The 12,978-nt window shown below is 46.2% G+C and overlaps 1 protein-coding gene across 1 annotated transcript in view; it reads left to right on the top strand.

The window, feature by feature from the left end:
* LOC146344959 (uncharacterized) overlaps positions 1 to 12,978 on the top strand; it is a 37,319-nt gene that overhangs the window by 7,798 nt on the left and 16,543 nt on the right. The window contains exon 2 of the mRNA XM_084859828.1: positions 8,802 to 9,072. Coding sequence (XP_084715954.1) covers positions 8,802 to 9,072 — 271 coding nt within the window. The remainder of the gene's footprint in view (positions 1 to 8,801; positions 9,073 to 12,978) is intronic.

Below are 12,978 nucleotides of genomic sequence, written 5' to 3'. Positions count from 1 at the left end.
CCCCAGTGTCACCACCAGGGTTTTGCGGGCACTTGGGCAAGAATGGGCCCCCTCCTTCTCACTGCCAATGTCCCCAGCTGCTATTGCTCCTCCTCCTCTTTCTCATCATTGCTACCACTTAGTTGCTTGTCATCCAGACAGCCAGTGAGCAAGGAGGCAGAGGCATCTTGTGCTCCGCCTCCTCACCACCACTGTAGTCTGGGCAAGAGTGAGAAGCCGCTGAACAAGCAGGTTGCCATGGTGAAGAGGAGGAGCAAGTCCAGCGGGCTCTTGTCAGTGGGCCCTTGCCAAGCGCCCGACCATGCCTACCCGTGATGGCAGACCTGGCCTTCCCATCTCAAATTAAAGCCCTTAAGTGAGACCGCTGCATTGTACAGAGGAAGACTGACAGTATTAGGCCTGGGGTTAGACAACTGCAGCAATGCAAGGAGACAAGCTGCCTCTTAGTACTGGCACTGCAGCCTCTGTTACCCAGCCCTATGAGAAAGCTGAGTTTTAAAGAACCATTTGACAACTGGTAAACATTGTTTAATTTAAGCATTTGTAAATAAATAGTTCCTGGATATGTATATTTTTATTTGGATGTCTAGTTCCAGAGCCCTAAACCCACATGCCCAGCATCTGTCCTTTTTATTATTTTATTTTTCTTAAGTGATAACATTATTCAGAAAGAATTAAAAAAAGCCTATTGAGGCTACAAACACCCCTATTTTAAATGAGTCACAAACTGCATGACTCAAGCTCCTTAAAAATGCAGATTACCAGACTGATAAACCCTCCGATGAATTTACGTGCACAAAGACAGTGACTAAACCTAATCCTTCATATTGGAGATAATGTTTAAACAAATGTATTTAATCCAATGAGACACCTGGACAAGCTTATTTAATTCATCCTTGCATCTAATTAGCTCTGTTGAAGGGACAGTTGCTATATTTCATGCTGAGGGTTTTTTTTTCTTTCATATGAATCCTTTTAAGACTCTCAAAGAAAGCACAGAAGAAAATGGAGCGAGGGAGAGCTTGTTAGTTAACCCGGACCTCTGGATATCCTCTTCTGGGGTGTTACAGAATACTGTCAATACTCCATCCTTGGTAATATCTGGGCTGTGTACATGAATAATAAATATGTAAGTGTCTTCTGTTCCAAGAAAAAATATCATGCAAATGTTAAGTTCTCCAACAGTTACACCTAATCATACAAAACAAAGAAAAGCTGTAATGCCGTAGTATTTTAGAAGATTTCACAGGAAGATGGAAACAAAGAGCCCAGTCCAAAGATCTGCAAATATTGCAGAAGGCTATGCTCAGGGTTCCAAAATAACAACTATGCCTGCTGAGCTGAAGCCTTCTCAGCTCCAAGTATTACTCAGGTGGGGCAGAAGCAGAAGGAAGGAGGTATTTGTCTTCAGTTGGGTATCAGATTAGCTCTTTATGGGGCTTATGAGTGAAGTCTCCCACTGTGCTGCTTGACTGTCAGGGAGAGGGTAATACTGAAAGAGGAAGCTCCCAATAGATTAAGATCCAAAGGTAATTGGTAACAGATGCACAAAGCCTTTATGCCGGAGCTAAGCAGCTATTCTTTTGGAATAGAAGCTTTCTTTGAACTAAATAGTGTATTTTCGCTCAAAACATGTTGGGTTTTGTTAATAAGCTATTTTTTGCACCTATTTTAAAAAATATTGTTAGGTAGTGGGGAAAAGGATACCTATGCTTAATTGAAGCAATCTGTTTTCACTCTGCCTAACAGGTGCTGTGTGACACTGTACTTAAAATCTTCTCTGCTGATCTGATATGGGGGCACTGATACTGTGGCTGTACCAGAGACACAGGCAACATGGTCGGATGCAGCAGTTTTCTCCCCCATGAATGCAGCAGCCCATTGTGCTCCCCAAAAGCGCAGATCCATGTGCAGACATCCATTTCTGTACACAGATCATGCTCCCTAGATCAGGGGACTATCTTATCACTCACTCTAATAGCAAATTCAGGTGGTAAGTGATGACAGAAATGGAACCAGAACAAGGGCCACTGAGAAATAGGAAGAAGGTACAACATGCTGAAGCTTGCAGAACTACAAAAAAAAAAATTTCTAACACTTCTCGCACAAAACCCAAGGGGAACCCCTACCCCCAAGCCCAATGAAGACTAAGAATCCTTAAGTCAGTTGGAGCCAAACTGGGTTGGGAGGGAGCACGGAATGCTTGAGCCTCTTACTGGTTATAGTAGTATCCTGGAAAAGGCCACATTGAGCTGGCTGAAAACCTGAAGAGAAACTCTCCTGTTAGGAAGTGAGAAGGATATACTGCAAGATTTTGTTGCAGGTTCCAGCCCAGTGGAGGCTGGTGGCTCCAATGTCAGTGGGCATTGTCAGTCACAAGCAGTCAGAATTCTAAAGGAACTATCCTTAGATAGCTACTTTAAAGTTCTGACTGAAACCTGGAGTGGATTCACTGCTGTACTGAAACTGACAATCTGGTGGCAGCCAGATCGCTAACAGGGACCAGAAGGTCCGAACATATAAGACCGACTCTGGCCCACTTGCACTGGCTGCCTGTATGTTTCTGAGCCTGATTCAAGGTGCTGGTTGTAAAGGCTTGGGACCACAATACCTGATGGAGCGCCTCTCCCGACACGAACCTGCCTGTATACTACACTCAACATCTAAGGCCCTCCTTTGGCTGCCTATGCTGAGGGAAGCTCAGAAGACGGAGACAAGGGAGAGATCCTTTTCGGTGGTGGCCCCCAAATTATGGAATGATCTCCCCGGCAAGGCCTGCCTGGCGCCAACATTGTTACCTTTTCAGCGCCAGGTTAAGACCTTTCTCTTTCCCCAGGCATTCGACAGTATATGATAGGTGTTTAATCGATCCTGTAATGTCTTATGGTTATGGTTGTTTGTTTTTGAGATTGTTTGAAGTTATTTTAGATATATGTTTCTTTTGTGTATATTGTCTGTTCATGTGTTTTTTATGTAAATGGTTTTAATCTCTGTATATTGTATTTTTAATGTTTTTAATCTTTGTAAACCACCCAGAGCGCTCCATCTATTGGGTGGTATAGAAATGTTGATGATGATGATGATGATGATAATACTAATAATAATAGAAGCCACCAGCCTCCAGTGGGTCCCACTTGTAATAAATATGAAACATATTGACTAGGATAATTTTTTATGAATGTTTTCATTCTTGAATGACACAGATGTTTAACTCCTTTAGAAAAAGTGTTCAAGTTAATCTCTTCAATTCACATGTCAGCATTCAGATTAGTGAAACAGATGTTTTCCCCTCCAAAGGAACCAATTTGGCCCCACACATTTTCTTGACTTCCACCACATTCTAGAATTAGGGTGCTGGGTTCTACTCATAGCACAAAAGAAATGTAACACTGAAAAAGGGTTTATAGATGTAGCACCTCAATCCTTCAAAAACATGTACCTGCAATGGTACAGTGCCAATGTAACTCTGGTTACCTCAGGGTATAAGGCATGCCCATCCTGTTCCTATGTCCATCCCACCAACATAACATATTACTACTACAAAGCCAGTGCACAGAACTGCCCAGCAGGGCTGAAATGCCTCTAAGATGATACATAGGTAAGCTGTCCCTCATCCTACTCCTATCAACTATTTGTGTGATGCTTTAGCTAGTAACAGTGCTAGTTGCTAGCTTAATAGCACCGACTCACCCTGATGGATCCTGAATCATCTTCCAAAGCTAGGTACAGTCCATGATGGGCCGTATCCAGACTGCTTCTTTTCTGATGATGTAGCTGATAAATCAGAAAAGAAGCAGTCTGGATACGGCCCATCATGGACTGTACCTAGCTTTGGAAGATGATTCAGGATCCATCAGGGTGAGTCGGTGCTATTAAGCTAGCAACTAGCACTGTTACTAGCTAAAGCATCACACAAATAGTTGATAGGAGTAGGATGAGGGACAGCTTACCTGTGTATCATCTTAGAGGCATTTCAGCCCTGCTGGGCAGTTCTGTGCACTGGCTTTGTAGTAGTAATATGTTATGTTGGTGGGATGGACATAGGAACAGGATGGGCATGCCTTATACCCTTTCTTTTCTGATGATGTAGCTGATAAATCCCCTTCATGGATCACTGCCTTGTTGTGGCGAAGGGGCTTGCGTAACTCAGTGAAGCCATAAGCTATGCCGTGCAGGGCCACCCAAGACGGACAGGTCATGGCAGAGAGTTCTGACAAAATGTGGTCCACTGGAGAAGGAAATGGCAACCCACTCCAGTATTCTTGCCAAGGAAACCCCATGGAACGTATCACAAGGCTAAAAGATATGACGCCGGAAGATGAGCCCCTCAGGTCGGAAGGTGTCCAATATGCTACTGGGGAAGAGCAGAGGGTATTTCCAAGTAGCGCCAGAAAGAGTGAAGCGGCTGGGCCAAACCCGAAAGGACACTCAGCTGTGGATGTGTCTGGTGGTGAAAAGAAAATCCGATGCTGTAAAGAACAATATTGTTTAGGAACCTGGAATGTCAGATCAATGAATCAAGGTAAGCTGGAGGTGGTCAAACATGAGATGGCAAGATTGAACATCGACATCTTGGGAATCAGCGAACTAAAATGGACAGGCATCGGCGAATTTAATTCAGGTGACCATCATATCTACTATTGTGGGCAAGAATCCCTTAGAAGAAATGGAGTAGCACTCATAGTCAACAAAAGGGTGGGAAAAGCAGTACTGGGGTACAATCTTAAAAATGATAGAATGATCTCAGTACGAATTCAAGGCAAACCATTCAACATCACAGTAATTCAAGTCTATGCCCCAACCACTGAGGCCGAAGAAGCTGAGGTTGATCGGTTCTATGAAGACCTACAACACCTTCTAGAACTAACACCAAAAAAAGATGTCCTCTTCATCATAGGGGATTGGAATGCTAAAGTAGGAAGTCAAGAAATCACCGGGATAACAGGCAGGCATGGCCTTGGTGTACAAAATGAAGCAGGACAAAAGCTAATAGAGTTTTGCCAAGAGAACACGCTGATCATAGCAAACACTCTTTTCCAACAGCACAAGAGGCGACTCTACACATGGACCTCACCAGATGGTCAGTATCGAAATCAGATTATGTCCTTTGCAGCCAAAGATGGAGAAGCTCCATACAGTCAGTAAAAACAAGACCTGGAGCTGACTGTGGCTCAGATCATGAGCTGCTTCTTGCAAAATTTCGGCTTAAATTGAAGAACGTCGGGAAAACCACTAAACCGTTCAGGTATGACCTAAATCATATCCCTGATGAATATACAGTGGAGGTGAGGAATAGATTTCAGGGATTAGACCTGATAGACAGAGTGCCTGAGGAACTATGGACGGAGGTCCGTAACATTGTTCAGGAGGCAGCAACGAAATCCGTCCCAAAGAAAAAGAAATGCAAGAAAGCCAAGTGGCTGTCTGATGAGGCTTTACAAGTAGCTGAGGAAAGAAGGGAAGCGAAAAGCAAGGGAGAAAGGGGAAGATATACCCAACTGAATGCAGAGTTCCAGAGAATAGCAAGGAGAGACAAGAAGGCCTTCTTAAATGAACAATGCAAAGAAATCGAGGAAAACAACAGAATGGGAAAGACTAGAGTTCTCTTCAAGAAAATTGGAGATCTCAAGGGAAGGTTTTGTGCAAAGATGGGCATGATAAAGGACAAAGAAGGCAGGGACCTAACAGAAGCAGATGAGATTAAGAAGAGGTGGCAAGAATACACAGAAGAACTATACAGGAAAGATCTGAATGTCCCTGATAGCCATGATAGTGCGGTCACTGAACTTGAGCCGGACATCCTAGAGAGTGAAGTCAAGTGGGCCTTAGGAAGCATTAGTAACAACAAAGCTAGTGGAGATGACAGTATTCCAGCTGAGCTATTTAAAATCCTAAAAGATGATGCTGTTAAAGTGCTGCATTCAATATGCCAACAAATCTGGAACACTCAACAGTGGCCACAAGACTGGAAAAGGTCAGTTTACATTCCAATTCCAAAGAAGGGCAACGCCAAAGAGTGTTCAAACTACCGCACAATTGCGCTCATTTCACATGCCAGCAAGGTGATGCTCAAAATCCTACAAGCTAGGCTTCAGCAGTATGCGAACCAAGAACTACCAGAAGTACAAGCTGGGTTTAGAAGAGGCAGAGGAACTAGAGATCAAATCGCCAACATTCGCTGCATCATGGAGAAAGCAAGAGAATTCCAGAAAAACGTCTATTTCTGCTTCATTGACTACGCTAAAGCCTTTGATTGTGTGGATCACAACAAACTGTGGCAAATTCTTAAAGAGATGGGAGTACCAGACCACCTTACCTGTCTCCTGAGAAACCTGTACGAGGATCAAGAAGCAACAGTAAGAACCAGAGATGGAACAACCGATTGGTTCAAAATTGGGAAAGGAGTACGACAAGGCTGCATATTGTCACCCTGCTTATTTAACTTATATGCAGAGTACATCATGAGAAATGCCGGGTTGGATGAATCACAGGTCGGAATTAAGATTGCCGGGAGAATTATCAACAACCTCCGATATGCAGACGATACCACCCTAATGGCAGAAAGCGAAGAGGATCTAAAGAGCCTCTTGTTGAGGGTGAAAGAGGAGAGTGCAAAAGCTGGTTTGAAACTCAACATTAAAAAAACGAAGATCATGTCATCTGGCCCTATCACCTCCTGGCATATAGAAGGGGAAGAAATGGAAGCAGTGACAGATTTTACTTTCTTGGGCTCCAAGATCACCGCAGACGGTGACTGTAGCCATGAAATTAAAAGACGCTTGCTCCTTGGGAGGAAAGCTATGGCCAACCTAGACAGCATAGTAAGAAGCAGAGACATCACCTTGCCGACAAAGGTCCGTCTAATCAAAGCTATGGTTTTCCCAGTAGTAATGTATGGCTGTGAGAGCTGGACTATAAGGAAGGCTGAGCGCCGAAGAATTGATGCTTTCGAACTGTGGTGCTGGAGAAGACTCTTACGAGTCCCCTGGACTGCAAGGAGGTCAAATCAGTCCATCCTAAAGGAAATCAACCCTGAGTGCTCATTGGAAGGACAGATAATGAAGCTGAAGCTTCAATATTTTGGCCACCTAATGCGAAGAGAAAACTCCCTGGAAAAGACCTTGATGCTGGGAAAGACTGAAGGCAAAAGGAGAAGGGGACGGCAGAGGATGAGATGGCTAGATAGCATCACGGATGCAATGAATATGAACTTGAGCACGCTCCGGGAGAGAGCGCAGGACAGGGGGGCCTGGCGTGCTGTGGTCCATGGGGTCACGAAGAGTCGGACACGACTGAACGACTGAACAACAAGCTGATAAATCTTGGTCTCAAGATGGATAGAACAAGAGAAGGGAACATGAGGCTTGATAAAAAGGTGGGGACAATCAATATGTTAGCACTCCAGATGGCATGGTAACTTAGGCCAAATATTTTTAAATATTTTACAAAATATTTGGGCACAATATAAATTGGCCATACCTTACAATCCATAAAGGTCTTCTGACTACTGTGGCATCCTCCTCAAGTATTAAAATTTGGGATTAAATGCCCTAGTAAATGAGAATTATGTCATTTAATGCCACTTTAGATTGCATTAGATTTCATTTCTCAGGACAACTGGAAAGATTTTGTTGAAGGATCGCAGTAACTTGCCTTATTTCAAGTCAGAGCACGGGTTCATCTAGCTTCGTATAGTTTCTATGCTGACTGGTAGCAGCTGTCCAGTTTCAGTCCGGAATCTTTCCCAGCCCTACCTGGAAATGCCATGAATTGGAACTTCCAGCCTCACAGAGCTGCTAAGACAAAGGGGGTGATGAGATGGGACCATGTACTGTGCCTTGTTTCTTGGAAGAAAGGAGTGGGGCCATTCCACCAGCCCCAATGAAACTCCTCCCCCACAAAGGTTCCTCCTCTCTCAACTGTCACCACCAGCAGCCTTTCCAGCAGGCTGTACAGAGAGAAATGAGAAGGGAACCAGGGCCATTCCACCAGCCCTGCTAAAAGCCTACTAAGGGCGCTTTGCTGGCTGGAGAATGCTGGGAGTTGTAGGCCTTTCCTCTGTCTAAACATGCATAAGATTGCACCCTTTTTTCCCTCTTCCTTTCCCATCCCTTTTCCCTTGTGTGTTGAGGCTTTTTGGATTGTAAGCCTGCAGGTAGGGGCTATCTTGTTTTACTGATTGCATGTAAGCCACAGCTCCAGGCGGCTTTTTATTTTTTATTTAATAGATTTATATACCACTGTCCACATTTAAAAATATCTCTAATATTTTGAGATATCTCAAAATACCTCTAATATTTTGAGATATCTCAAAGTATCTCTAATATTTTGAGATATCTCAAAGTATCTCTAATATTTTGAGATATCTCAAAATATCTCTGAGGCCAGAGATAAAAATACTTTAAAATATAATGGCAGGGTGATGATGACGAATCGTAAATCCTTTCTCCACATGCTTGGAGTTTGCTTTGGAATACAAGAAGCACTTGTACAAGAACTTCGTTTTGCTGGTCCCAGTCAGTCACACAAGGAAATAACTTGGAAACAAATATTTTTGTAATGGCCATTGTCATCATCATCGTCGTCTAAAGGCGGATAAAAAAGAAAGGGGCCAAAAGAAACAGAAGAAAACAAAGAAAATAAGTGATGGGGGGGAAAGGGAGAGCAAAAGAGAGAGACGGGGGAAGCAGCAGAAGAGGAGTGTGTGGGTGTGCAGGAGGAAGAAGTAGAGCGCCGAGGGAGAAGGAGACAGAACTCGAGGCAGACGGCCGAGGGGAAGCGGCCGCTGCTGCTGCTGGTAGCGGCTGCAGCCCGGCACCAGAGCGCTGTCGCCGCGCCGCGGGCGCCGGGGAGCCGTGGAGCGGCGCGCGTGGCTGCTCTTCTTCCGGGCCTCGGCGGGGGCCCCGCTCCTGGCGCGCGCGCTGCCCTCCAAGGCGTCCCGCGGCGTCGCCGTCCCCTTTGTCTTCGACCCGCGCGCCGTCTGCAGCCCGCCTTGCCAGCACGGGGGCCTCTGCATCCGGAACGGCACCTGCTTCTGCCTCAAGGGCTACGAGGGCGAGCGCCGCCAGTACGGTTGGTACCGCGCACCGAGAGGCACGAGGCACGCCTCCCCGCGCCGGGGGTGCGGCGTCGGCGTCGGCGGCAGCCATTCATGCCCCGACGGCGCGCCGCGGGGGCTTCTCGTGCTGCTCTTGGGCGCCGCCGCTCAGCCGCCTCTGTGCGTCGGCCCCTCTCCGCGGGCTCCCTCGGTGGGCCGCCCTACTGGTGGCGGGGGATCGGGCCCTCCCGCTGGCGGCAGCCCGGGGCGAGGTGGAAAACTAATCAATACGTTGCTTTTAATTCGCGCCCCCCCCCCCGAAGTGCCCCTGGGAGCTTCACTTCCAAGTGAAGCTGCAATCCTGCGCGCGCTTACTATGCACTCTTCAGAACTTTTGAGAGCTTCACTTCCAAGTGAAGCTGCAATCCTGCGCGCGCTTACTATGCACACTTCAGAACTTTTGAGAGCTTCACTTCCAAGTGAAGCTGCAATCCTGCGCGCGCTTACTATGCACACTTCAGAACTTTTGAGAGCTTCACTTCCAAGTGAAGCTGCAATCCTGCGCGCGCTTACTATGCACTCTTCAGAACTTTTGAGAGCTTCACTTCCAAGTGAAGCTGCAATCCTGCGCGCGCTTACTATGCACACTTCAGAACTTTTGAGAGCTTCACTTCCAAGTGAAGCTGCAATCCTGCGCGCGCTTACTATGCACACTTCAGAACTTTTGAGAGCTTCACTTCCAAGTGAAGCTGCAATTCTGCGCGCGCTTACTATGCACTCTTCAGAACTTTTGAGAGCTTCACTTCCAAGTGAAGCTGCAATCCTGCACGCGCTTACTATGCACTCTTCAGAACTTTTGAGAGCTTCACTTCCAAGTGAAGCTGCAATCCTGCGCGTGCTTACTATGCACACTTCAGAACTTTTGAGAGCTTCACTTCCAAGTAAAGCTGCAATCCTGCGCGCGCTTACTATGCACACTTCAGAACTTTTGAGAGCTTTACTTCCAAGTAAAGCTACGAGCCTACGCACAACTTACATGCTTCTGGGAGCTTTACTTCCATGTAAAGCTGTAATATGCACACATAGGTGGTGGAAAGAGTGGAGCTTATTCCCAACTAAAAGTGAGCAGGAAAGGGGTTTGTGCATGTTTAGGATCGCAGATTTACTGCCCAGTCCTAATGATTACTCAGGTCAGGCATCACACTGATTTCTCTCACAAGCGAGTCTTCAACAGATGTTTAAATTGCCATCCTAAATGTACCAAGGGGGCAATCCTATACATGTTTAGACAGCAGAGAAGTCCTGCAACTCCCACCATTCCCCTCTGGCTAAGGAATGCTGGGAGTTGTGGGACTTTTTCTGTTTAAACATATATAGGATTGTGCCCTAAGGAGCCACGTCCGCCGTTGAACACTGTGAGGCTTCTTTACAAGAAACCGTTCGCAGGATTGTGTTGAATTCCTGCCATAAAATGTCTGTTTTGTGTTTGCTGTGGGACAAGCTAACACTCTGAAACTTAAAATCTGGGGGGAGGGGGGAATCCAAAATCTACAGCTAGGCAATACCTTTATTAGGAGCAACCAAAAGATTGTGCAAGGTTTGTGGCATTTTGCTTGGTTCTAATAAAGCTATAGCCTAACTGGATTTTGGATTCCCCTCCCTGGATTTGGGATTGTTTTTACTTGTGGACCAGTGTGGCCGTCTTTGTTCTTTATGTTCTCTGGAATTTGTCAACACTGCTTTCAAGTGGTGGCACTTAATCTCAAGTAAGTGTCTGCAGGATTACAATCTTGAGAACAAAGAGTTCGTTAGCCTCAAGGAAGCACCCCTTTTTTTTCTTTTCTCATTGAAATCAAGATCTTGCTTGGCTGACAGCAAGTTTCTCCTCACTTATTATACTGACATCAATAATGCTTTTGTGACCTGACTGTGTGGGATGGTGCAAGTCAGGCATTCATCTGTTGGGGACAAGGGGTCATATCCGATGGTGGCACAGTGCTAGCGCTAATGACGTCGCACTAGCGTAAACCAACACTACTGCAATGTCACCAACGCCCTATTCTGATGTGGTGCTTGCTGTCTGTCTGTTCTGTGGCAGCAGCGCTAGGAAAAATATTTAAACGGGTATAAAGAAAAAATCAATGTTTTTCTCCCTCTCTCACAATACTAGAACCCAGGGTCATCCTACGAAGCTGATTGGTGGGAGCTTCAGGACAGATGAAAGGAAGTCCTTCACACAGCACATAAACTGTGCAATTTGCTACCACAAAATGTAGTGATGGATGCCAATTTGGATGGCTTTAAAAGGGGGTTGGACAAATTCCTGGAGGAAAAGGCTGTCAGTGGCTACGAGGCCTGATGGCTATATGCTATCTCCTGTATCAGAGGGAGCATGCCTGCGTACACCAGTTGCTGGGGAACGTGGTGGGAGGGTGCTGTTGCACTCATGTCCTGCTTGTGGCCAAACGCAGGCAGCTGTTTGTCCACTGTGTGAACAGAATGCTGGACTAGGTGGACCCTTGGTCTAATCCAGAATGGCTGTTCTGTGCTTTATACAACCTTTTTGTCCTGTTTGAAAGTCTCCCTGGATTGGGATGAGGGAGGTGACAAACTCTGTTTTTGCATGCCTGAATTGTTAAAAAGTGTTACTCTGAGGGAAGGAAGAGAGAGAATAAAGGAAGGGGGGGCAGATAGATGAGGAGAAGCTAAGGTGACCCTAGGATGGCACTTTCAGAGAGCGCTGTTTTTTGGCTGCAGCAAGCAGAGGGAAATGATGTTTACTTCCAAGCACCATAGCACACATACTTCTTTCAGTCAGGAAGTAGGGACAAAGGAAACAGAGGCTTGATGGCAAGTTCTCAGGATGCAAGTCAAAGAAAGGCTACTGACAAAAGACTTTGGCTGCAATAAGAGAGAGTGTGAATGAGAAGACCAGTCAGGACTGTAGCCACAGGGGGGCTGCCCCTTTCTGGAAATTTTCAGCTTTTTTTTTTTTAAGTAAGACTCTAATCCAGGCGTAGGCAACCTTTTTTGGCCCATGGGCACATTTGACAATTTGAGAACCTGTCCTGGTCGCCACCACAAAATGGCTGTCACCTGCCATCTTCATTTCCTTTGAATGAAGACAGATAAAAGGAAGTACTTCTTCACATAGCACATAGTTAAACTATGGAATTCACTACCACAGGATGTAGTAATTGCCACCAATTTGGATGGCTTTAAAAGGGGGTTGGACAAATTCATGGAGGAGAAGGCTATTGATGGCTACTAGTCCTGATGGCTATGTGCTACCTCCAGTACCAGAGGCAGTGAGTGTTGGGAGCGCCACTGCTGCCTTCTGAAATCCTGAAGTAGCCAGAATCAACACGCAGACAAAAGGGCTGTTTTCCAAGGCTTTATTTCCATTCAACCTAATGACGCTTACAGATGCTAATTGCCTGAGACTAACTGGAAAACTCTAAGGAGCAGCCTACCAGGGGATTCAAAGCGTTAGGATGTCAGTTGGTCTCCGTTCGGAGAAAAGTGCGGCAACTCTCTGAACTTAAGGAGTAGGAGGGGAGAGTCCCCCCTCCCTTCCCGTGGGGCATTGGGGCACAGCTGTTGTTGTCGCGCCAATCAGGCTGAGCACCTCCTCTCGGCGCCCGTAACCTCTCGCTTGTCTCTGCACCTCCCATCTAGAAGCTCAAGTTGTCCCTCCCTCTCTATGCCAGGGTCACTGTCGCTCCCAGGAATGGGAGCAGGGGGAGCTCTCCCTCCCGCTGCACCTATGAAAAATGAGTGGGTTCCTCTCTCACAGATTGTGTGTCTTCCTCAGAATCAGAGCTGCTTTGGGACTCTATGGGGTCAGATCCAACCCTGACATCGAGCCTATGTACACCAGTTGCTGGGGAACATGGGTGGGAGGGTGCTGTTGTGCTCATGCCCTGCTTGTGGGTTCCCAG

The sequence above is a fragment of the Heloderma suspectum genome, chromosome 5 (assembly GCF_057233095.1).
Source record: "Heloderma suspectum isolate Gila_16-S chromosome 5, 16-S_ref, whole genome shotgun sequence".
NCBI classification, from domain to species: domain Eukaryota; kingdom Metazoa; phylum Chordata; class Lepidosauria; order Squamata; family Helodermatidae; genus Heloderma; species Heloderma suspectum.
This window is presented reverse-complemented; position numbering and strand designations above follow the sequence as displayed.